Raw genomic sequence first — 25116 nt, forward strand, 5'->3', positions numbered from 1 at the left:
TCCTTCTTCTCTCCAAACTTATTTAAAAATGCAGTCAAAATGGCTTGTAAAGAGTTATATGAGTTAGCAGGTTGCTCAATGAGCCATGTTGACCACTACGTGTCAACTACCCATAGCAGTACACCCTCTTTTTTTGAAAAAAGGGGTAGCATTTGATCAACATGTCCGTGCCATTCGACAGTCATCATCAGCCCGATCATATTGTTTTGTAAACCCAGTCTACATGTGTAAATTGTAAATAATCTTAGCAGATCTAAGTCATGTATGTACATTGCCTAGGCAAACCTAATTTTCTAGTGATAATCTACGTTTCAGAAGGTTTTTTATCTCACCGATCTATGATCGGCAGAGTTTTCTTTCAGCTTAACCCCAAAGTTAGAATGAATTTTGTCAATAGAATCTTAGGGGAATCCTAGTGTGCTTTGAGCCTATGTAAAAGTAATTTGGAAATAATTCTAACTATTTGGTTAGGTTATTACAAATTGCTTGATCTGCTAGATTATAGTTGTGTCGTAGAACTGGGTGGTCTATGTCAAATGGGTTTTCCCCCTTGAGATGTGAAATTGTAAAAGTCATGATGTAAAGTGTCTTGAGGGTTAGAAAATGTTTTAATCCCCTCATAAGTCCTAGGTCCTAGGTGATTTTTCCAAAGGCTAAGTTCAAAGATCCAAAAATAAAAAATAAAAGATATAAATAATAAAAATAAAATTTAAAAATAAATTAAAAATAAATAAAAAATTGAAAAATAAAATAAAATAATAATAAGTCAAAGTTTTGAGAAAATAAATGCAAAGTTTTAATTTTTTAATATATATTAAAATGCATTTAAAATTTCGACAGATGAGATTAAAAGGGATTTTGATCCTCATCGACGGTCGAGATCATTTTGACATGGATCACTCGAACTAGCCATTGGGAAATTTTCCTTTAAATAGGGTGTCAGGGTTCATTTGAGATTAGATTCGATCTGAAAGTCTGGTGCTAAAGAAAGCTCTCTTGTAGTCACTTTTTGTGCGATAAAGAAAGACTTTGGGGTTGAAAATCTTGTTGGTGTTACTCTTCTGGAAATGCTGTAAGATGTTTTATTTTTCTACATAATTTTATTTTCAGCCATTGATAATAGCTTGATGAAGATTGATTTAGGCACAGGTATCTTGTCTAATCTCTGGGATTTGAATGATAGTTTAGATTCTGAAATATAATGGCAAGTATCTCCATTTGATCTGGATTTCACAATTGTTTTCTCCCTCTATGTTAATGGTTGATTTTAAGTTGTGCAGGAAATCTTTTTTTTAGATTACCGGGCGTTCGGGGAAGTTCTCAGCTAAACCAACCAACTCCCGGATTGCGTTTTCTGAAAGAGCCCAGCCAGTTTTGATCCCAGGCTTATCATTTGAAATTTTTTTTATGAATGCATGAAGGGTTTTCTGAAGCACCTCACATTAAATTTAAAATTCTGAAAATATTTCTGTAGCATAACAATAAATCTAGCTACCTAGAGCCTTCAATTTGTAAATATTGTAATTATTTCTCTGATTTAGGGTTTTCAGTTTTGTTTCTTGCACATATTATTTTTGGGTGTTCTGTTTTTTGCCATTGCAGGTTGCAGGTACAGGTTTTGAGAAATATTTCAGGGTTTCCATCAGGCAATCTGGAGAAGGAAAGATTTTAAATTTTGATCAAGTTTTTGGACTACAGGTCTGCAACCTGCATTTTCATTTTTTATTGTTGCCTAGGGTTTCATTGAAAAAATCCAAAGTACATGTGTGAAATCCATTTTTTGGAATTCGGATATTCTTTTGAGGGTTTCAAGATTGTTTTTATTGTTCTAGCAGATTTAGAAATTTTTCTCTGCTACTATAGCCACCCTCAAATCCTTGCATCCATTGCTACCAGTGCATCCACCGCCCTCATCCACGCAGTCTCGCCCTACTTCCCTTTCCGCCTGCCTCACGCCATCTTTACGCTGCCTACCGTATCCAAAACGCTTTTCCCTCTCTGTGTGATCTCTTTTGCTCCTCAGCAACGCTACCTTCACTCTCTTTCTCTCCACGCATTCCTTCTCACCTGCTCTCATAACCCTTTCACCTTCAAAATATATCCACATTCGATCCTCCATACCCTTCGATCCACCAATCCTACAGATGCCATAAGTCTGTACGCTGCTCCACATTCAGCTGCCATCGATTTTCCAATTTTTCGTAGCAAACCACCCTCTCTTTCCACGCTAACCTGCAAACGAATTGCCAAACACTGTCCACGCCTTTCTACGTGCTTCTAGGACTGTCCTCTCTGCTTTTCTCCCTTCACGCAGCCACCTCCTTTCTCCTTCACGCTGCTGCCATTTCCCAGGCTGTCCACCTGCCAAAAACAACCCGCACTTCCCTTCTTTCCTCACGCAACCCTTGTTGTTTCTCTATCTGCGCAGTCATTCCTTCAACTCCCTGCGTGCAGTCTCCCCTCCCTACGCAGCTCCTCGTTCGCAGTCGCAGCTCCACACACACTTCTACCCTCATTCCTCATCGCTTGAGCCCATTGCTGTAATCTCGGCTGCAGTCGCACGTCCAAACGTGCAAAACAAAATAAAAATTCGAAATATTTCGATTTTCATTTTTCTTCATTGTCAAACTTTTGATACGATTTGGGTTTTAAGGATTAGACGTTTCGATTTTTTTTTATGTATATAGATTAGGTGTTAGTTTTAGATTAGATTTTATTTAGATTTTTTAAGTTTTAAATCATTAAAAAAATAAATAAATAAAATAAAATAAATCACAAAAAGTTTTAGATTTTAATGGGCGTTCATATTTTGTTTTAATTTGTTAGATTTATTTGATTTTAGGATTTAATTTTAATTTAGTTTAGTTTAGTTTAATTTTGTTTTAAAAAATATAAAAATTAAAAAATATTTTGAGAAGGCTTAACAAAAAATTGAAAATTCATTTTTGGTGACTTTTGCAGTATCTATGTTCCACTTCTCTATAGTTAAACGCACTTAAATGTTTATTTAAAATTAGCTATATAAAAGTGGTAACTGGTCAGCATTTAAATTTTATGATCATTTAAAGCATCTGATTTTTCTTGAAATTTAATCATTGGATCATCATTAAAGCGCGTTGAGTTTATTGAATAGCTTGTATCGCTTGGGGTATTTGATGAAAAATGATTGTTTTACAAGGTTCATATTTCTATAACATTTAATAAATAATCATTTAATCATTAACTCCATAAGGCACTGGTACATTAATTCCTAAAATCAATCAAGTACTGGTATTGTCTTGATGTCTCCCAACCCAACTGGTCCACAGCTGGTCTTCCTTTGTCCCATAGGGTCTACCCTCCTTAGCCGCGAGAGACGGCTTAAACGGAGAGATTGGGAATCAGGGCGACAGCCCCCGCTCTGAGCGTTGTCGTGACAATCTTTGCAACAACAAGCCAATCAAGAGCATCCTCTTCTAAAGATAAAACAAAAAGCCTCATCTTCACATCCTCATAATTAGCAGTGTTACACCATTTAAAGATACAAACATTAAAGTTTTTCACATGTGATGTAGCACTAATGGCATTGTTACCGTGAAAGGAAGGCAACTTTTCAATAGCCTTGTCAAGGATATTGTGAGGATAGCCATTTATGTTAGTGAAGTTACAAGAAGCAAAAAGATCATTCATGATGCTAGGCTCTACTTGTTCTTGAGAAAGAAAATGAATATCAAAAATAGCCTCTTGCCCAAGACTAGCAAGAGCTCTACTACGAGAAAGTCTATTCAACCTCTCTCTAAAAACCCTTTCAGGATCAGGGTAGGGGCTAACTAGACCACTTGAATTTCTCCTAGTAGAGACTCTTGCAAAATTTGGATTGAGTGGAGTCGCCACTTGAGCAAGAATCTAAATCTAAAGTTCAAAATGCTAAAACCAAAAGGTTAGTCGATTTTTCCCAATTACAAGAAGACTTGTCCCCGGCAGCAGCGCCAAAGATGTTGACCCTACTGCCTACACCTACCTACAAGTCAGTGAGAAAAGCCTTCAACCCCACAAGGTGTGGTTGGTGGCAGGGAACTCAGAGAAGGGACTGTCACACTAATCCCGACTCTCTCCGTTTGAGCTATCTCCTAGGTTAGCTAAGGGGGGTGGTCCCTAATGAAAAGTTAAGTTAAAAGATGTTTCTAGGAGAGTGTTATAGTGAAAATGGATTACTTTTAAGGATTTATGAGCAAATATGAAGTGAGCAACTTGAAATAACAATGCCAATCATTAATATGATTAAAAACCATAAAACCAGTGCCTTATAAGGAATTTGCTCAACAATTTAAAGATATATTTGCTCAAAGTAAAATGCAATGCTCTCAAAACAAAGTAACCCTGAAATGTAAATAAGAATTAATAGCACAAAATATGTAAGATACAAAATGCTTTTGAGATAATCAACTTTATAAATCAAAACATGTGAAACATATCTTGCCAAAACCCAAAAATTAGTAATTAACTTGGAAATGTAAAAGAAAGGAAGTGCTAAAGCAAGACATCAATATGCAATTGGACTTGAAACATGAAAAGAAAACACTTGTTTGAAATGATCACAATACTTGCTTTTGGAATAGACTTTGTATATAAAAAATCAAACCATCAAGAGACAAGTAAATGTAATGGAAAGTGTTCTTGGTTAATTTTATTATTTAGCTCTACAACAAGATTACAATTTAACTCTTCATTCCTCAGATCTCACCCTCGCCCAATGATATGGATCTCACAGTGAGAAGTCAATAGAGGAGTAGAGGATCCCTAAGATGTCTACTTCAACCAACTTATGTTTGAGGTAAAACTTTAATGAGACTTAGGGCCTTCCTATACTAAAATGCCTAGATGAAATGCAAATTGTGTTAATTCCCCAAATTAAAATAATGATACATGCAAATTCTTCAAAGAGATTGGTTTGCAATGCTTGAGAATGAAATAGCGTTCAACATAAGTTGCAATTATAACTTCAACTGGAGGAATAAAATTAGCTTATAAGTGTTGCATGTGTTTCATCAATAAATTAAAATGATACAAGTAATTTGTTTGAAAGTAAAATTTGTTTCAAATAGACAATGACAATAAATTGCTCCAATATTCAAGATTACAATGTAGCATAAAATTGAAGCATGTATTCAAGTGCTCATGAAACAATTTATCAAGGTAAATGGAAACGAATCAAAGTTTGTTAAGAATATAACACGGTTGCATGTAAAGGATGAATTTCCCAAAGTAAAGTGTAAGCTTGTAGCTCCAAACAACAATGAAAAAGAAAATGCAAATCTCAAATGAAATTGCAACAAACTTTAACTTAATGAATTGTGATAGTGAGGTTGTGTTAATTCTCAATTAAAGCATGCATGTAAGTGAATGAAGTATGAAAGCTTAAACCATGTAAATGTCAATCCGCCCAAGAGAAGCATTCCCCTAAATGGGGAGATAGGATACCATGGGAGAAATCCCAAGCTCCCACAAGCAAGTTAGATCTTACACTAATATTACAATGAGAAGAGGGCCCTTCAAAGTTCTCAACTATACTTCAAGGAGAGTCCTCACAATAATTACTTGAAACTTGGACACTAGACCTCCTTTCTTGAGAAAGTAGTGACAAGACCTTACAAAACTTATGCAAAGGAAACAAGGTGTGAGTTTCCTCCAAATGCCCAGGCTTAAAGAGGAAAATCGACAACCCTCTAGTGAACTCGACTTGGCCAAAATAAGCCTCAAAAGGGCTCACGACATCCTTGGAAATCGAACCCCCAACACTTGCCAAAGGTCCTGCAAACACTAGTTAGATGTTGAGGGAAGTTGCTCTTCAAAATCTGCCACATGAGTTAGCAAACAATCCAAACAATGGCTGCAAAATAAGTGAAGTATTAATGGAAAAATCAGCAAGATAAAATGTATATGTACAATTATAATTTACAAAAGACCAAGCTAAAGAGTGAGAGTAAACTCTCGTCTTTGCTTAGCCATCTTCAAGCTCTTAGATAGAAAATGAAAGAAATGAAGTACAATGTTTTTTTTTAAAAGAGATTAAATTTAGAAGTTCTCGGCTTGTGTACAAGCTATGTGCCAAAATCCCTGCAAAACCACTTTGTAAGATAAGACTATGAAGGTTCAAAGAACAAATGAGAGCTCCTTTAAGAATGTATCAAGAGTGAGTTGGTCTCTTCAAAGACTTCCCCTCACGCTTGATTCTGTAATCCCAACAAGATGTTCCCTCTACAAAACTTCAATCAAGAATTAGTTCCATATAGATTTAGCAATAAACAATGATAAGAAACTCCAGAGATTTATCTAAAACCAACTAAAGCATTCTATACCTAGAGCATACTTCTAAATCAAATGTCAATGCAAGATAGCTCTACATTAACAAATCTACAAGAGCATATGGAAGCAAATTAGATCAAAGCATGAATAAAAGGAATTATACCAATGCTCAACAATTCATCACACTCGAAAAGGAAGAAAAACTCATGAATGAAACCCCAAAGTCTTTATTGATATTTCTGAAAGTGTACAAGGCAGCAACGCTTCCGCAAGCACAATAGCTAGTAACAATATTATACAATGTGAGAGCCCATGGCTCTATTATATAGAGAGTTGGGAGAAAATCCCAATGAAGAATGACAATGACAAATGGCATTGGGTGACAATCCCAAAGAGAAATTCGAATTTGTTGAATGGAGCTCCAATGCCAAGTGTAAAAATCGAATTCTGGCAAGTGGACATCATTTTCTTCTTCCCTTATGTGCCAAATTCGAATTTTATGGTGGAATGACAAGTGTATATGGGTGGTAATCCATGTGGGGACAATTTCCCACAAAAATATCCACCAAATATTCTCCCAAATCCTCCCAAATGTGCATTAACTTCACAAATTCGAATTTCCAAGCAGCTTTTTCATTTAATGCCAGAAATTCGATTTTATTTGAGCACATGTCCTTTCCTTGATTTTAGGAGTCCACATCACCTTGGGACTTCACTTTAACTCCCCCATAATTTTCCACCTCATTTCCACAACATTTAGCATGTGTGGATATTTATTTTTCTCCATTTATTTAATTTCTGGCTTAATTAATTGCCAGATTTCCCACTAAACTTAGGAAAAGTGGGTTTTGAGGGTCCAAAACACATTATTAACCCCTCAAAGTGTGTCACAGTAGAAATTTGAGGGTGAGAGGTGTAATTTTGATTACTCATACCCCATACAACTTCTCTAGACTACACTTATTACAATTTAAATACAATTTTATTTGCAATTTTTGACTTGCGGGAAATCTAAAAAATTAAAAAATGACTACCTAAACCTAACCAAATTCCACGAAATTTTTTGTGTAATCTAGTATGGTAATATACATCGACTCTAGACACTAAGCTGTGTTAGGGGCTCAACCTTCAAACCGTCACCCCAGCTTTGGGGTAAAACGTGAATGAAAAAACCTATAAAATTATCCGCCTCTGAAAAAAAAGGGATAATTAACTAGATAAAAACAAAAAAACTCCAAGGTGTACTCATTTTTTGATCGAGTCCCAACATCCTAGGCCTGTTACAGACTCAAAACTCATCATTACTAGTATCACTTATTACAATTCCCCGTAGGGTGTGGAATCTGGGTACAAGAAAGATGATGAGAAGATAGAAGTAGAGTTAAAAAACTCTATTGACTGACGATATCTGATGGTACAAATGTCCTCTAGATCATCCTTGGGCATGGAGTCTTCATATAATCATCAGGTGCCACTCCAGTGGTCAACATTTGGCTCCATATCGGGATGCATGCTAGATATGAAGTGATAGTGTGCAAGAACCTGGAATCTGCAAACTGAAAATCATATATACGGACAGAAGTTCACCAAGAACATCAATGCAGATAAGTTTATGAAACTCAGAGGCATTTCCCAAATCTGATCCGGCGTCACCACCACATAACTTCTGAAAGTTAAGATCCTCGAGGTAGTCACAGACTTGCAGTTTACCATTCCACATCTGGAATCCAACTCCCTCTTACTTCTACAAATGAGAGGGTCTGCACCTGTCAGAAATAGGTCGTCCTCAGAAGGTGCCGGTATGAGAGGTCTATCATCCACAACCTTCGAGCAATGGTTTGGATTGGTTTCACTCCTAGTGAATCTCAGCTTCATCAGACAACTATCAATTTTCTCATACTATGCCCGGGGTGTTATACTTCAAGCCATAGAGGGCTTTCTTCCACCTGTATACATGAGATTCCCGATCATGAATCTCAAACTCCTCGGGTTGTTCCAAACCTGTGGACCTGCTACATGAGGGGAATGGTCCCCTTGTAAGATTTTCCTTCGATACATCTCAGACATGTACCTTCATGCTCTTCTTGAATTCAGGCATCTGAGTCACCATATGACTCATATCAGGTAGGGCCCCATAAACAGACCTTGCGTGCTATAGATCCGATATGTCAATTGATATGGGCCCCAATGAATCGTCTTGCAACTTGATACAAATTGCCAACCCTAAACTCAAAATCATCTTTAGAAAGTTTTATTTTTTAAACACGTACCTTTCCATCGATGAATGCCACCCTGAAACCTTTGACTTCCATTGCCAAAATGGACACCAGGTTCTTCTTGCGATCAGGTACATAAAAGAGATTCTGTAAGTGAATCGAGTTACCCTCATTCAATTGAGAGGTAACATTCCCTACACCCTTTCCGGGATAGGTGGCATCGGCTCCAAGTATAATCCCACAATTGTTTCCATCTCTACCAAATTAGAGAGAGTACCCTTCTATCCGATGGAGTTCCTTGAAGCACTATAATCAATAAGCTAGATTCCCAAAGAATCTGAAGGAGAGGGCCAATACAAGATAGCACTTCTTTATCTTATCATAAACAACATTTGATTCTTCATACCTGGGCTTCCTTGCTTTCTTGAAGAGTTAGTCGTTACCTTGATGGCTTGCATGCCATTCCTCTGATCATTAAAGATGTCCGTGGAATGATTGTTATCATCATCAAGTGATGTGTCCCTGCCATTCAGACACTCCTTCACATAATGGCCAAACTAAGATGCCTTTCCTCCCACCTTAAGATCCAGTCTTCACAATGAAGTGATCTTTAGGTAGGCCATATTTTGCGGCGCCATTCTGATAATATTATCTGTTCGATTTCACCCTCGATGAATTTGAAGAGGGATGAGGAACCCATTGATCCTTTTGTCCTTTCCTAATTGTCTTCAATGATTGCTCTTTCACTCTTGCTTGGGCATTGTCTTCACCTCAGCTGTGATACCATGTTAAGTTTAGGTATGTTCTATGCTTAGAGCAATTTATTTCAATTTTCACAGTTAGCTCAATATCTTTAGCAATCACATCAACATTAAAGTAAACTGCAGATAGAACATAAACATAAATCGCAGAAGACAAGCCAAGACAAGAGGACACAAGATGTGGCGCTAGCTAGGGACAAACCCCAATGTGGGGAAACCCTTGATCAATTCTTCTTATATGTTCTTCAATAGTTCAGTAGAGAGAGATAGTACATTTACAACAAAAGTCAATACTTCAACCAATATATTACCTCTACATGAGATCAGTTGAAGACATGTTTGCTTCAACTGATTCTCCAAGGTGACTCATTCACCTATCATGTGTTGCATCTCGTCCATATGTTGCACCTCACCGTGCTGCACCATGCTGCACCCATCATCACAATACTGGTCCTCATGTTGTTGTTGTCCTAGTGTTTACCTAGTGCCACGGCTACACCATGCTATGCCTATGTGCTTGCTGCACCATTGCTGCTTTGTGTCCTAGCTGCATCAAGTACTATATTGCAGTCCCATACAGCCCTCTACTTGCAATTGTCCACGCTTTACCATGCTTCTACCGTCCATGATTCGCCATGCATGTAGTTGTCCCATGTTGCATCATGTTTTACCATGCATGCTATAATGCCTCATCATTGCCATGTTGTCCCATTGCAACACCTATGTCTAGCAATATTGATCATATGTATTGTTGCCCATTGTTGTTATGATTATGTTCGGGTTAGGGCTACCACACAGTCAGGAGATAAGTCCTTTTAGGACTACAGTTTATCTTGAGGAGCTTTCCCTCATGCCATGCGGCCCTTTGAAGGTGCTATCCACCCTTGACAGTCCTTGACACAACCTCAGCTGTGTGCTCTGGATTGTAGCCTAGCACAACAGCTAGTTGTAGCACTCCGCTTTCCCAAATGATACCCAAACAGCAGCGTTTCTTTCCTCATGAACTCGAGCAAGCTGACAACGCTTACCTACACTCAAACGCATACATATACAGCCTTAAATCTCTCCTCCTTCTGGCTGCAGCTTCCCTGTCTTGCTGTTGTCCATGCCCACGTTGCTTCATGCTATGATAAGGTCCCTTCTACTGCGGATGAAGTCCTTCTTATGCTACAGCTAAGGCCTTGACTCAGGGCTCCTCTTGACAGCAGTTTAGGCCCTAGGGCTTCCTCTGGACAGTGGTTTAGGGCTCCCATTAGCTACAGATAAGGGCCTTCCCTTTGTTGCGGTTAGAGCTCCCTTTGCTACTGATTAGAGCCTTCCCTTTGTTGCGGATTAGGGCTCCCTGTGCTATGGATTAGAGACTTCCCTTTGCTGCGGATTAGGGCTCCCTTTGTTGTGGATTAGAGCCTTCCCTCTACAGATTAGGGCTCCCTTGGTTGTGCATTAGATCTCCTATTGACTGCAGCTAGGGCTTCTTAGATCTGCGGCCAGATCTCCTCCAAGACTGTGGCTAGGGCTCTCCTAGATGACTGCGTCTAGGGCTCTTTTAGATGACCCTCTCCACTGCATCTTCCTTGAGAGAAGACAAACCCAAAACAAGTGGAGAGAGGGAGATCATGAGAGTTGTGTTCTCAAATGATTCAAGGCACCTTTATTTATACAAAAACGTGGAGCACATGAGGGGTTTATTTGGTTGTTGGCCGACCTTGACGAATTGTCTCATAACACAAATAAATTCATATCTCCATGAATACTTATCGAAATCAGATGATCTTTAGATCAATCCTACACCTCTCAATGAGAAGGATCCAAGAAAAATATCAGCTGCCATTAATAAGATGACTCACATCGAGTTTGGCCCTAGTTTCCAATTTTAACAACTATTCCGAGGGTTATATTATTATGCAGTCTATCTGACTGCACCTAGGTGCCCAACCGGCTCACTTGACAAAGAAAAATACATGGCAGCAATACCTCTATATCTAGAAACAGGTATTCAGAAAACTCGTCCCACAAAACCCTCTCCGGCACAACTGAAGCTCAACGCTGGCCCTTTTGGCCACTGTGTCAGCCTTCTGCTAACCTGTGTCAGCCCCAGGACCCTCTGCATCAGCCCTCTGAGGCATTGCGCAACGTCTGGTACCCTCTGCGTGGATGACGCATTCCCTCAGCCTCTGCGTTGTCTCTGTTGGGCTTTGCATAGCCTGGATTGGCTACTGCTCTCGCTCTCTTGGCTTCTGTGTTGGTCTCCTAGTACTGTCTCTGCCTCTCTGCCTCGTACTCACTACCCCTCATTGTTGATCACTGATTCAACTTTGCTTAGTGACCCCACTCTAGCAAAATGAATGACTGATCACTCTGGTATTTTCTCCAACTAACCCTCAAGCCTCCTCTTATACTTTTCTCGTTGGTCCTTCAACGGCCAAGATTACATCTCTAATCAACAGCTAAGATTAGATTTGGTTTGATCCATGACTTTTGGAACATTCTAACCCGTTTTATGTTAATACCCATTAATATTTTATTTTCCTAAGTTTCGACTTAGGAACTCTATCAAAAATATTAATTATTTTAATATCTCCCAAACCAATTAGAATTTTTCCAAACTCTTTCTGGGTCTTGGAGATCTCATGTGCTTTAGCCTCTCCACCAATTTTCATGACTAGAGCACATCCGATGCTACCCCAAATCAACATACAATAATTTAGATGCTCTATTGGCAATCTAATCTAAGGAAAATACTGGCAAAATTATTGCAAGAACTTTCTCTCACCCCACAACTAATATCCACCCCAGAAATTGCCTCCCTAGCCACAGGTTGAACCTTCTGTGTCAACCTCTGCGCAATGCTTGCACAGAACCTCTGAGTATTTCGACCTTCCTCTTGCTACCTCTTCCTGAGACTGGAATACTTCCTCCTGGAATGTTGTTGACCTCCTCTACCACCTGCTAATCACACTTTGGCTCTATTTTTTGCTGAATCTTTGCTACTGAGAAAATTCAACTGCCTGGGCAATTGAGTATCTGCATTGGTGTGTTTTCTCCAAGTGCCCATCAACTTCCTCTTATCATCCACCATTGGAGCACCAACGACCAAGATTAAATCTTAATCAATGGCTAGGATCATCATGGAGTTGATCTGAGTGAATTTTTAAATGATTCTCATCTTATCTCAATTAATACTAATTAATTAACCATATTCCCTAAGTTTAGACTTAGGAAATATTAAAAAAATGGTTAATAATCTAATTGAAATACTTCTAGGTGGAATTTCCAGAAATGATTTCTGGGTTTTGGAGACCTCATGTATTCTAGCCTCTCCACCAAATTTCGTGGCTAGAACACATCCAATGCTACAGAAACTAACTCCCTGTTAGCAAGGACTGTGTTCTCTCTAGTGTTGCACATCTTGCCTCAACACCCTGTCTCTGTATCACCTCCTATCATGTTGTTGATGTTTGGCTGCTGCTGCCCACTAACTACTGTGCAACTCTGATGTTTCATCTGTGTTACTGCTGACACTGCCATACTATTGCCAACCCTGCATCTGTAATGCAATTCCCTCTCATCTATTGTTGCCGCAACTGCAACTATTGCAACTGAGAAGCTCTGAAATAATTTGTCCCTACTACTGAAATGGGTTCTCCACCATACCCATCTATTCTCTAAAATAAACAAACTTAGCTCTCCCTAGAGCCTTTGTGAGTATATCTGCAACTTGCTCTTTTGTGGGAACATACTGTAGTTGGACCGCCCCACGTTGTACACAATATCTGATGAAATGACACTGAATATCTGTGTTTCAAGCTGTCATGAAACGCTGGATTCTCAGAGAGCTTAATGCAACTCTGGTTATCACAATAGACAATGGTCACCTCCATCCTCTGCCTGAACAAGGCTTACCAGTAGCTTCCGAAGCCATATAGCTTTGCACGTGGATGTGCTTGCTTCCATATACTCTGCCTCTGCAGAGCTCAGTGCTACTAACTTCTGCTTCCGGCCACACATAGTAACCATCCCTAATCCAACACTAAAGCAATACCCAGAGGTACTTTTCTTGTTCACTGAACTACCTGCCTAATCTACATCTGTGAATCCACATAGTCTGACGTCATCCATTCGTGTATATCTCAACCTATACTCGACTGTACCTTGTACATACCTCAAAATATGCCTTGTTGCTGCCCAATGTACCCTAGTCGGCTCTACCATAAACTGACTGAGGGTATTGACTGCGAAGCAAATATCTGGCCTAGTATTGACCAAAATTCCAAATACATGAGAGAACTGATAAGTTGTCTATACAATGTGGGGTCGACATCCTTGTCATCTGATGCATCTATCTTCTTCCAATTGGTGATCATGGGCATAGACATGGGTCTACAATCCTGCATTCTGAACCTCTTCAGAATATCTGTAGCATATCTTCCTTGCCTAAGGAAGATCTCCTCGTCCTTCTGCCACACTTCCAAACCTAGGAAATAGTGCATCAGCCCCAAATCTTACATATCAAACTCAGCTGTCAAGTTCCTCTTGCAATCCTCTATGAGCCCTGATGATCATGTCAAGAAGAGATCATCCACATACAATACTAGGATGAGTGGCTCACCCTCTACCACCAAATAATAAAGGTTGGGATCTACGTCACTCTTGACGAATCCCATTTGCTACAAGTAGATGTCAATCAAACCATACCATGCCCTGGGAGCCTATTTGAGCTCGTATAGAGATTTCGTTAGTCTACACACATGAGTGTGCCTCTCATGAGTCTTGAAGCCCTCTGGTTGTTCTATATACACTTCTTCCTCTATCACCCCACTCAAGAATGTTGTCTTGACATCCATCTGGTGAATCTGCCATCCCATTTGAGTTGTTAGGGATATAACCGACTGAATAGAAGTATATCTGGAAACTGGGGCGAAAGGTCTCCTTATTATCTATCCCTTCCTTTGTGCATACCCCTTTGCCACGAACCTAGCCTTGTATTTCTCCATGTTGCCATCTGCAACATACTTGATTTTGTAGATCTATCGAGGACCTACAATTGACCTGTCCTCAAGCCTCGGCACCACCTCCCAAACACTTTTCATCATGATAGGGTTGTATTCTTCTACCATGGCATTTATCCACCCCTGATGTTGTGCGACTTCCTGAAAGCTGGAAGGTTTTGCAACCTGAGATGCCAATGCTTGATATCTATCAAGTTGTCTGCGCTCTCTCTTGTTCGTCCTAGGAGTTCCAATAAACTCCTATGCATCTCTCAATGTCTATACTAGTTACTATACTGGATCCCTATGATTGTCCCACTGGTGGTCCCACTGGCTACCCCTGCCGCTAGACCAATCGAGCTTCAGCTGGTTGATTCTAATCACCTGCAGGCATCTCATGAGATCTCTTGAAAGATTTATCTTCCATGAACTTTACATCTCGTCTACCTATAATCTTCCTATTGCTAGGAATGTAGATAGGAATGTAGATACTATATGCCTTGGAGGTCTCGCTATACCTGACAAGAAACCCCTTTTTTGCAGTCTGATCCAATTTGGTGCGCTTCTCATCAGGCACATGGTAATAAGCAGCGCTGCCAAAGATCTTGAAGTGACTAACTTTTGGCTTCTTCCCTGTGAAGACTCCCTTAGCAATCTCTTACCCAATGTTCTATGAGTTCTATTCTAAATATACACTGTCGTGTTACATGTCTCTGCCAATAGGAACCTGGGCAAATCCTAGTCATTTAACATTGATTTTGCAGCCCAAAGTATGGTTATGTTTTTCCACTCCGCTACCCCATTCCACTGTGGATTATACAGAGTTGTCCACTCTCTTCTGATGCCTTACTTCACACAAAAATATGTAAAGTCTTTATCAATATACTCTCTGTGAAAATTCCTCAACCAGAATCCCTACTGCAGCAACTGATAATGTTTCTTCTATTTGTTAAATTAATCAACCAAATTATTTGCAGTTTCCTACGGCAAATATCGAAACATATACACTGCAGCCTTCACTAAATTAATTTATATGTGGAAACAAGAGGTTGAGCAAGAAACAAAATGCAACACAAATGACACCGTTATTTTTGGACAAATGTCCCCGGAAAACCCAATGCGAGAAAACCGGTGCAGCGGCTCTGAGGGCTTATTATTATCAAGCAGTTATAAATTATGAATACATCTTTGAATACCTCACAGGTTATTCAATTATAGAGAGAAATAATGGCAGAAATATTTGTGAGATTACCTCACACAATCACTGAGAAAAATCCCGGCTGATTGGGTCACTGGATGAGGAGACTCTAGCAGGCCCTATGCTGCCTCTGCGCAGTCCTCATGCAGTCCCTGCATCAACTCCTCTAGGCACTGTGTCACACAGCCTACTGATCAATTTGTTGTTCGGAGTCTCTACTCTCACCCTCCCGGTCTCACACCCCCGCGCTCAGCTTCTAAAACTGACTCTGCCCAGTAAAATTTCATACTCTCTCTCACCCTCTACGCTACCTCTGTGGCCCTTCCTGGCCCTGCATCAGCCTCTGTGTGAGAGTGCTGGATCACTCTCTTTCTCTCTCTACTGATGATTCTCTAGCTGAGAAAATCTCTCTCTGTGGATGTTATCCCTGCCCCTCACTACAAGAAATCTCCTCGATCAGAATTTCCTCCTGAGAACTTCTCACTTCAAAAATTCGATCTCTTGATCTCTTGGTGTGTCTTCCAATGACCCTCATGCTTCCTTAAATAATCTTCTCATTGACATTCAACGGCCCAGATTAAAAGCTAATCAATGGCTAAGATCATTTTAGCTTGATCCTTCTCTTCTTCTAGAAGTTACACCCACAAATAGATTAATAGCCATTAATATTTTAAATTTCCTAAGTTTAGACTTAGGGACCCATTAAAAAATATTAATTATTTTAATAAAATTGTCTCCAGGTGGAATTTTCCAAAACAGTTTCTTGGTTCTTTGGAATACATGTACCCAAGTCTCCTTGCAAATTTTGAGGCCTAGAGCACATCCGATGCTACCCCAAATCAACACTCCCTCTTAGCAAGGAATGTGCTCTACCAATATACGTTGTTGCATACTGCTCTGACTCTGAAGCATCGTCCTCTGCGCAACTGATGTCTGACATGCTGTCCACCAACTACTGTGTTGCTGTTGCAACTATATTGTTGTTGACACTTCCACTCTCAACACTGCATCTGTACTACATCTCCCTCTCAAGTGTTGCATTTGTGCTGCTGCTAGCACTACCACTGCCAACTGCCACTGCACTGCAAACTGTTGTTGCTACTCCATCAGCAACAGAAAAACATCCAAAATTACTGAACTAACTGTGTTCAGTATGATACCATGTGAATGTTGGAGCCTGATTGTTGCTAGTCTCTGCGCTGACCCTCTGAATCTACTACATTGTTGTTTACCTCTGCTTTGTGTCATCTGCACTGCTGCCAACTCTGCTCTGCATTGTTCAGTTTCTAGCGCTCCTAGACATTGCAACTGTCTCTCCAACACTCCTCGACACCATCTGACACTAGTCCATCCTGCTACTTCTGATTTGGGCTCCCATAGCAAGGTATTGATCCTAGAGGTGGACTCCTCAAGGATCCTGCCCATCTGTAGCTCTTTCGAACTACAGTTCTAAATCAGCCCACCTCCCTCCTGGAGGTATCTCAGCTGTCATGGCGAACTCCTCCTCTTTGATCTTCGTGGGCGCAGCCTTTGGATCGTGCTTCTCATCCTTGTCCTTCTTCTTGAGAGGACACTAAGTAGCGTAGTGACCCATCTCACCACACCTGAAACACTTGATCTTCAAGACGTCCTTCTTACATCTTCATTGCTCCTGTTGTCCCTTCGATGCAAGGGCTACATTATCCTCCTCCTCCTTGGGCTTCGACCCATTGCTGCTGCTTCCATCAAGTTTAACCTTGACTAAGTCTCTCCTCAGCTCCTCTTGTTTTAGAGCTACCCACATCTCATCCCAATTCGGCAAGGCTGCTCTGCCCAAGATACTTTAGACAAAGAATTGCCACTCATCTGAGACAGAATTGAGGGCCAGTCTAACCAACTCTGAATCTTGAGGTGTATGCCCCGCAGCAGACAATTCATCACGGGTCTTCTTAAGCTTCGTGAGGAATGGATCCACACGCTCCCCCTTCGGCATTTGAGCAGATCTCAGCGACTATTCCAAGTACATCTTCCGCTGCCATTTCAGCCTTCTACTTCTTGAGCGGATTTGGATCCGCGGGTACAGCTACCACACTGTTGAAATAGGTTTTGAGATCGTGCTCATCTAGAAGGCATGAGATCCTTGCTTCTAGATCACATAGTTGGATGCACCCTCCAATCGATCATGATCTCGTAACCCATTAGCTGCCATCTCTGCCAATGAAATGTTGAACTACCTTATCTCTCCTATGTGTTGCTATTGGGCTGGCCTACGCACTCCCTGCTGGAGTTAATAGATTTGTTGCTCCCTGCTTCTGCCCAGTAAATGAGAATTCAGACTTCTTGGCTGGAAGTCCTCTAAGGAAGAATTCCCTCAACAATGTCTCTCTTCTTCCTTATGACGTTTTTTTGCCCCAGCAACTACTGCAAAAAACTGTGTCTCATCAGAAAGCTCCTCTTCACTGAAGCTTTTGCGCTGCTCCCTCTAACACTGGAAAACTTCGATCTAGAAGTCTTACCTCTCTGTCGACTCAGGCAGAGAGAGACTTCCTCGAAAAGTTTTCCCTCCTGGCTTGTATTGTGCAATCCCTCTAGGGATTCAATTTGCTGCCTACAGCATTTCAACCCGCCTTTTCTTCAACGTTGGGCTCTTCCGGCTCTGCTCTCTTGCTTCACCTGCAACTCTGATACCATGTGAAAATTCAAGAAACCCTGAATCACTACTACAACAACTGATTAATTTCCTTCTATTTGTTAATTACTGAACAAATTATTTATTGCTTCCTACAACAAATACTGAAACTAATACACTGCAACCTTCACTAATTAAAATGATATGTGGAAACAAGAAACTGAGTAAGAAATAAATACACAACACATTATACCGTTATTTTTGGACAAATGTCCCTAGAAAAACCCAATGCCGGAAAACCGGTGCAGCAGCTGAGGGTTTGTATTATTAAGCAGTAGTTTTATGAATATAATCTTTGGATGCCTTGCTGGCTATCCAATACAGAGAATATGATTGACAGAGAGATGAGTGAGATATACCTCACACTATCACTGGTGATCCTGACTGATCCAGCCACAAAATGGCTAGTCCCTTGCTGCCTCTGCACATTCGCTGCGTACGCCCTGCATCACATCTTCTAGGGACTGTGCCACTCCTTCTGCTGATCAATTTTCCTCTGAGGCTTTGATTTCTGCCCTCCTGGTCTCACACCCTAGCTTCCGGCTTCAGAACTCTACCTCTCCAGCAAAATACAGATCTCCTTTCAGGCTCTACACTGCTTCTGCGTCAGCCTATGCTGCCCAGTGTAGCCTCTGCGCTGCCTCTTCTATATCTCCCTTTGCCTCCTCTGTGATGTATTCCTGGATCAAGAAATTCTCCAACCAAAACTATCCCTGCCCCTCACTGCAAGAAATCTCCTCAATCGATTCTTTAGCAATTGTTGCACTACCCTCTCTGAGAAATTCGATCTCTTGATTTCTCATCAATATCTTTTCCAAATGCCCATTGAAGTCCTTATAACCCTCCAGTTGAGTAATCAACTACCCAGATTAGATCTTAATCAATGGCTCAGATCATTTGGACTCGATCTCCATCTTCTAGAATTTTCACCCTCAGTTTGATTAATACCCTTTAATTATTTAATTCCTAAGTTTAGACTTAAGCACCCATTAAAAATACTTAATTATTTTAATAAAACCTTCTCCGGGTGGAATTTCCCAAAATGATTTCTGGGTGTTGTGGAATACATGTGTCCTAGCCTCCCTACAAATTTTGAGGCTTAGAGCACATCTATGCTACCAGAAATCAACACATCTATAAGGAACTCAAGGTATAGGGGAATCTTTTGTGCTGATCTTTAGACTAACCAAGTCTACTCATTACATCAACATGTTTATTCAAAAGGTAATCTTACAAGTCATTTCCATATTAATGGCAATCCACCAATATGACATGAACTTTGAAGATCCAAAACTAGCATAGAAGTATACATTAGATGATCAATACAAGCCAAAACCACATTATCAATGGTGAATGAAAATTGCTACTGAACTATAAATTGAATGTCAACAGGTTGTACACTATATAATATTTGAAGCTACTATGGCAGTTGAATGGCTTTGACCCTAATATCTTAATTGTTAAATAATCTGATCATTGTCAAGAAAAATAATGAAAAACACCAAAGTATAATATAAGGAAGAAACATAGTGAGATAAAATCAGCGTTTAAATCAAAATTATTCCCATCTCAATTTAAAACATGATAGCAAGGAAGTAATTCAAATGTAAAGTTTAACGGTTTATTTATGCACCTGAGTTCTTCGCCCGTCTACTTCCATGATCTGCCCAAAGACAATTGCATGGCCATAGCTGTGAGTACTAGAGTATGAAGAAAGCATATTCTTGAAACAACCTATTAAAGAAGGTTAAAGGATCATGTAGTGTTGCTTCTAGCAACAAACTATCAAAGTGAGTAAAACAGCCTAGTTCAATTTTATTTTCTATAAATTTGTTTACAATTTCAAATCAACAAAACTTATTCAATACATAGTTTCATCTTAAACGTCTCTCTCACCTGCCAAGCTCTAAATGTCGGGGAGGAGCACATCAGGAGTCCACTAGAATCAATTCCCATATCTTCGAGCCATTTCTTACAAGGACATGGAAAATCTGGGCCTATGCCACTAGCTATTCCTATACTGCAAATCATAGAAATACAAATACATTTAATTATTCTCAATGAAAACGCCTTTAAATATTATATAAATCTATTGCAAATAAATCCAAATTCTTCTTAACTAATAACTAATAACTATGCATTTTCAGTCAAAAGTATGGGTGATTTATTGATTAAAATGAATAGTATCTTTAATAACATGCATCAATTCATTCTGTTGATAAAATTGGTACTAAAAGTGATGACTAAAACTACCTTCAAACAAAGCTATATATGTCTTCTAAATCACTTTTATGCAAGCTAGATCAACAATACAACTATAAAAGTTGGGACACAAAGCAATCTAGAAAGCAATATCCAAATACTCGCCATCTCAGTAAAAAAAAGTTCCAAACTGACGAAGAAAAAGAAATAGATTTTGTACAAGCTTTTCAGCATTGGAGGATCTGCATTCCCATCAGAAAGCACATGGGGAAATAAAGATTACCAAGATGAAATTATGTCAATAAAAGAAAATATAATCCAGCGTTTCAACATCGGAGGATCTGCATTTCCATCAAAAAGCACATGGGGAAATAAAGATTACCAATATGAAACTATGTCAATAAAAGAAAATACTATTGAAACAAAAAGAGGTCCTTGCAAAATGTTGTTTTCCATCTTTGGGGGTTGGTCAAATCATGCAGTAGTTTGTTTCCATGTCTTAACGTCTGTTATTTTGAAACACTAAAGTCTAGTAGTTGCAAAACCCGACATATCAAACAACAATGTAAATGTCCTCTACACTAGAGAAAAACTATCCATCCTTCCATGTAAGATAAAGATTAATATAATAACTAATATATGGATGTCAGTTAGACAATAATTGAAACAACACAATGTGCAAGCAACTCATAGTGCCACCATGTAGTAATATGACACAAATTTTTATTACAGTATTGTCTTTAAACAAGTACAAGAGTACATGAAACCACTATCAAGAACAGGTACAAGAGTACATTAAGTGGACCTTGTTGCCACAAAATCTAGCAAGATTTGGAGAGGGGCATCTTAAAAGGCTAACAATAGACCAAGTGACAACAATGGGGTGATGGCCCACTGTCACCACAGCCAAAACCCCCTACACATTACAGATTTTCACCGATGGGACAAGTCTTGGTATGTGAGAATGTCACCTAATAGATATTCTAAGGTTAGGGCACAAGGTGACAAAATAAGGCCCTCTACAAGAAAGGAAAAATTTAGGTTTAGGGTTCCAATTGGAGGCAATTCATTTTTTTAATATAGGACTCAGGTTAAGAGCACAAGACCTGGGCCTTGATTGATTGGTTGAGTGTTGGGGTGGCCGAAGGACAAGGCAAAGAGAAAGGGTTTCTAACAGTAATTTTTGATAAGAGAAAGGTGCATGAAACCCTCAAACAAGCCACTAAGTTGAAGCAAATTCAGGGAAAATTTTAAGGATGGAAGTTTATCTTAAAATTTAGAAACCTTGGCAAATCTTACTAGTCCTTAATATGCAAATTGTAAAAAATTTGGTGATATTTTTGTACAAATATTTAGATTTCCAATGATTTTGTATTAGTCCATATAATATTTGGCAATTTTTAATGTAAAATAATGGTGTACTATAATATTTGGGCAAATTATTTTAGGAAAAAAATGGAAATTGGCGAATCTTTTTTTTGGAAAAAGCAAGGAAAATTAGCCCACCAACGAATATTAGCCCCTCATATTTTCCCTAGAAAAGATTGAAGTCGATACCACCAAAATAAGAGATTTTGTGGCAAATACACTCTTGATGTTAGGCTCTTCAATACCCAAAAATTACCTTGCCTAGGAATTCACACTAAGCCCTAGCTTATGAGCTTGGCCTTAAAGGGGCATAATTAGAATGAAGACAATTTTATGGATGGGATATATGATTGATCACCAACAAAATAGGCTAGTGCTTTGTTCCTTGGGAATATGGAGTCTATGATGTGATGGATCAGCCAAAAAATTGCTAAGGAGGCCAAATTCTTGAGGCTCTAGCACCAAAAACCCTAGCAATTATCTACTCAAAAGATTAAGGAGTTTGATGGAAGAGCTAGTTAAATTGTGCCACTAGGACAATGAGTAATGCATGCAATAGATCATCTAGATAGCATTCAATAAATTAGGGCACAATTGTTGATTTTTTCATATACCCCAAATCTGGTCTATGTCTAAGACTTGATCATAAACACACTGACGGTACTCAACTAAAATCACTTTGCACAACGAAAATCTTCAACAGTGAAATCAATAAAGTACACGAAGATATTGAGCCCAAAGCTCAACTTTTTATTAGTACATTAATAAAAGAATTATGGGACTCCCATACAAAGGGTCATGGCCCTTCAGATCACTAGTACAGCTAGCATATATAGTATACAAAACTAGGGCTTGCAATCTGCTGCTTCAGATCTGCAATCTGGCCAAAAGAACAAGAAAAAATACACGACTTACTTGTTGATGTAGCCCTTTTTCACTAGCCCTTTCTGTCTTTATTTGTTAATGTTGCCTGGCTGTCCTTTGCCACTTTCACACAGTGAGCTGGCTCCTTCCAAATCTGTCATACACAGTTTCTCATGGGGTATTCAATCCTTCAAATACTCTGCATAATCATCCCAAATAGCTCTGCTACTCACAGTCACAAAGTCTTTCAAGATGATTGTACAACTAGCCTTTGAAAACATGTTGTTCACAATTTCATTTGTGAACAAACCTCTTCATTATTATCTCATCAACCCATCTTCCTCTCTCAAAACAACAGTATTATTTATGCCTTACTAGCCTCTACACTGGCATGAGGCAACTCCTCTGCTATACATGCCTTTTAAGCCCTTCAGCGCCCCTTCATTTATCTACAGCCTCCTTAGATAAGCTTCAGCCTAGTCTGCCAAGTGTTCTGAGGCCTTTCAACCTTGTTCCTTGACTCTTGTAGCTTTTCAGTGTTGGAAAAATTAGATTATGGAAGCATTTTAATCATTTTTCCCTATGTTACTAGGATTCGGATACGGATACGGATACGGATATGGATCTGCCAGTTTTTTGAAAATGCAAGATCCAGATACGGCAAGGATACGTCACGTACAAAATATATATATATTTTTTAAATTTTAAAAAACACTTTAGAGCTATTAATTAAATAGTAGACAGTGGACACTTTATAATTATTGATTATATAACATATATCTATATGATATACATGCTAGAGATGACAAATATCATAATATGAAATATGATTATTAATTATATAAGTTTATAACTTTATAAAAAATCATTGTTAAAATATATAATATATATTATAACTTTATATTATATAAGAGGGAACAATAAAATATATATTAGTATTAAATAAAGAGAATGCTAATATACTATTGTTATAAATCTACCATTTGTTGTTATATAATATAATAATTATAATACTATTTGGCATTTGATGTAATTAGTAAATTACTAATAGTTATAAATTGACTATATAATAGAATTCTGAATATTTCATAACTATAAAATTTAAATTGACTAAATAATACTAAATAGTTAACTGTTATATATATAGTCTATAGAATGTCATTCACTGTTATATAAACAATAATACCATTTGGCATTTGAATTTTGCAGGCCTTTAAAAACAAAATAAAAAAATCGACTATTTGGCATTTGCCTTTAAAAACAAAAACAAAAAAATTAAAATCGACCATTTGGCATTTGCGACTATACAATCCACCATTTGGCATTTGCGGGCCTTTAAAAAAACAAAAAAACATACAATCGACCTTCCAAATAAAACAAAAAAAAAAATTAAAAACCGGACCATTTGTTGTGTATTTTATATGACATTTGAAAAAATAAAATTTTAACCTGTCCGCTGAGCAGCAACGGGCAGCAACGAGGCAGTGGCTGAGCACGGTGGCTAAGCGTTGCTGGCTGGGGCAACAACTGACTGACGGCAGCGTGGGGACAACGGCTGACTGACGGCAGCGTTCCTGGCTGGCTGGGGACGCATAGCCCGGAACAAAATAGTGTGTGCAGGAGGGGCCGGCGGTGAGCCCGAAACAAATAAAGGTGTGCAGGAGCGGCCGGCGGTGAGCCCGGAACAAATGAAAGTGTGCAGGAGGGGCCGACTGGTGAATGCAGACAAAAGGGGAGCAGGTTATAACATATACGCCGACCACATTATAATATATACGCAAAAAATAATATCTAAACCTACAACGACAATCAAAACCTAAAAAAGTTCCGCTTTTTCTGACTTTTCGGCGACCATTTCACCGTTTCCGACAGCCACCAGTGGGATCCGTATCCTGGGAAAGTTTGTCATTTCCAAAAACTATATATTTATAAAATACGTATTTTAGACGTATTTTTGGTGAATTGTATCCGGATCTGGTTCAGATCCGTGGATCCGGTAATATTCCTCCTGCCTCTGACGGATCCGGTAACTTAGATTTTAACATTCACGACAGTTATTTGTGATTTATATTCTTCCTCTTGTTTATTATACTTAATTTCTTATCATCAAATAAATGCCAAAACAAGAAGATCACAACCATACACAATGAACACAAGATATAGACTCCAAGCCATAGTAAAACCCCTCCAAGGGGAAAACCTAGAAAGAGCTTCTCTTCTTATAGAATCAACTTCAAATGAGAGTTCCAAGACCAAACCCTAGACCCAGGCTACCACCGAGATGTTGATTTATGGTAGCATCAGATGTGCTCTAAGCCTCAAAATTCGCAAGGAGGCTAAGACACGTGTATTTCACAATACCCAGAAATCGTTTTGGGAAATTCCACCCAGAGACAGTTTTATTAAAATAATTAATTATTTTTAATGGGTGCCTAAATCTAAACTTAAGAAATTAAAATAATTAAAGGGTATTAATTAAAATGAAGGTGAAACGTCTAGAAGAAGACGAGGATCAAGTCAATATGATCTGAGCCATTGATTAGAATCTAATTTGGGTCATTGATTA

General features: G+C 38.9%; 1 protein-coding gene across 13 annotated transcripts in view; it reads right to left on the reverse strand.

Moving 5' to 3' along the window:
* Positions 1 to 25116, reverse strand: part of LOC149144719 (uncharacterized protein C16C9.01c-like) — a 329727-nt gene that overhangs the window by 179165 nt on the left and 125446 nt on the right. For 7 of the 13 annotated variants that reach the window (XM_089446737.1, XM_089446740.1, XM_089446739.1 and 4 more), the window contains exons 3-4: positions 20013 to 20136; positions 19750 to 19779 (exon numbers count right to left, since the gene is read on the reverse strand). In XM_089446737.1, the coding sequence (XP_089302863.1) occupies positions 19750 to 19779; positions 20013 to 20136 (154 nt within the window). Of the gene's footprint in view, positions 1 to 19749; positions 19780 to 20012; positions 20137 to 20601; positions 20660 to 25116 lie in introns of all 13 variants that reach the window. The other 6 variants (XM_089446735.1, XM_089446734.1, XM_089446738.1 and 3 more) reach the window with 1 other exon arrangement.

Source organism: Pinus tabuliformis, chromosome X (genome assembly GCF_031772625.1).
Source record: "Pinus tabuliformis cultivar Carrire ecotype Pingquan chromosome X, CPIR1, whole genome shotgun sequence".
In the NCBI taxonomy this organism is placed as follows: domain Eukaryota; kingdom Viridiplantae; phylum Streptophyta; class Pinopsida; order Pinales; family Pinaceae; genus Pinus; species Pinus tabuliformis.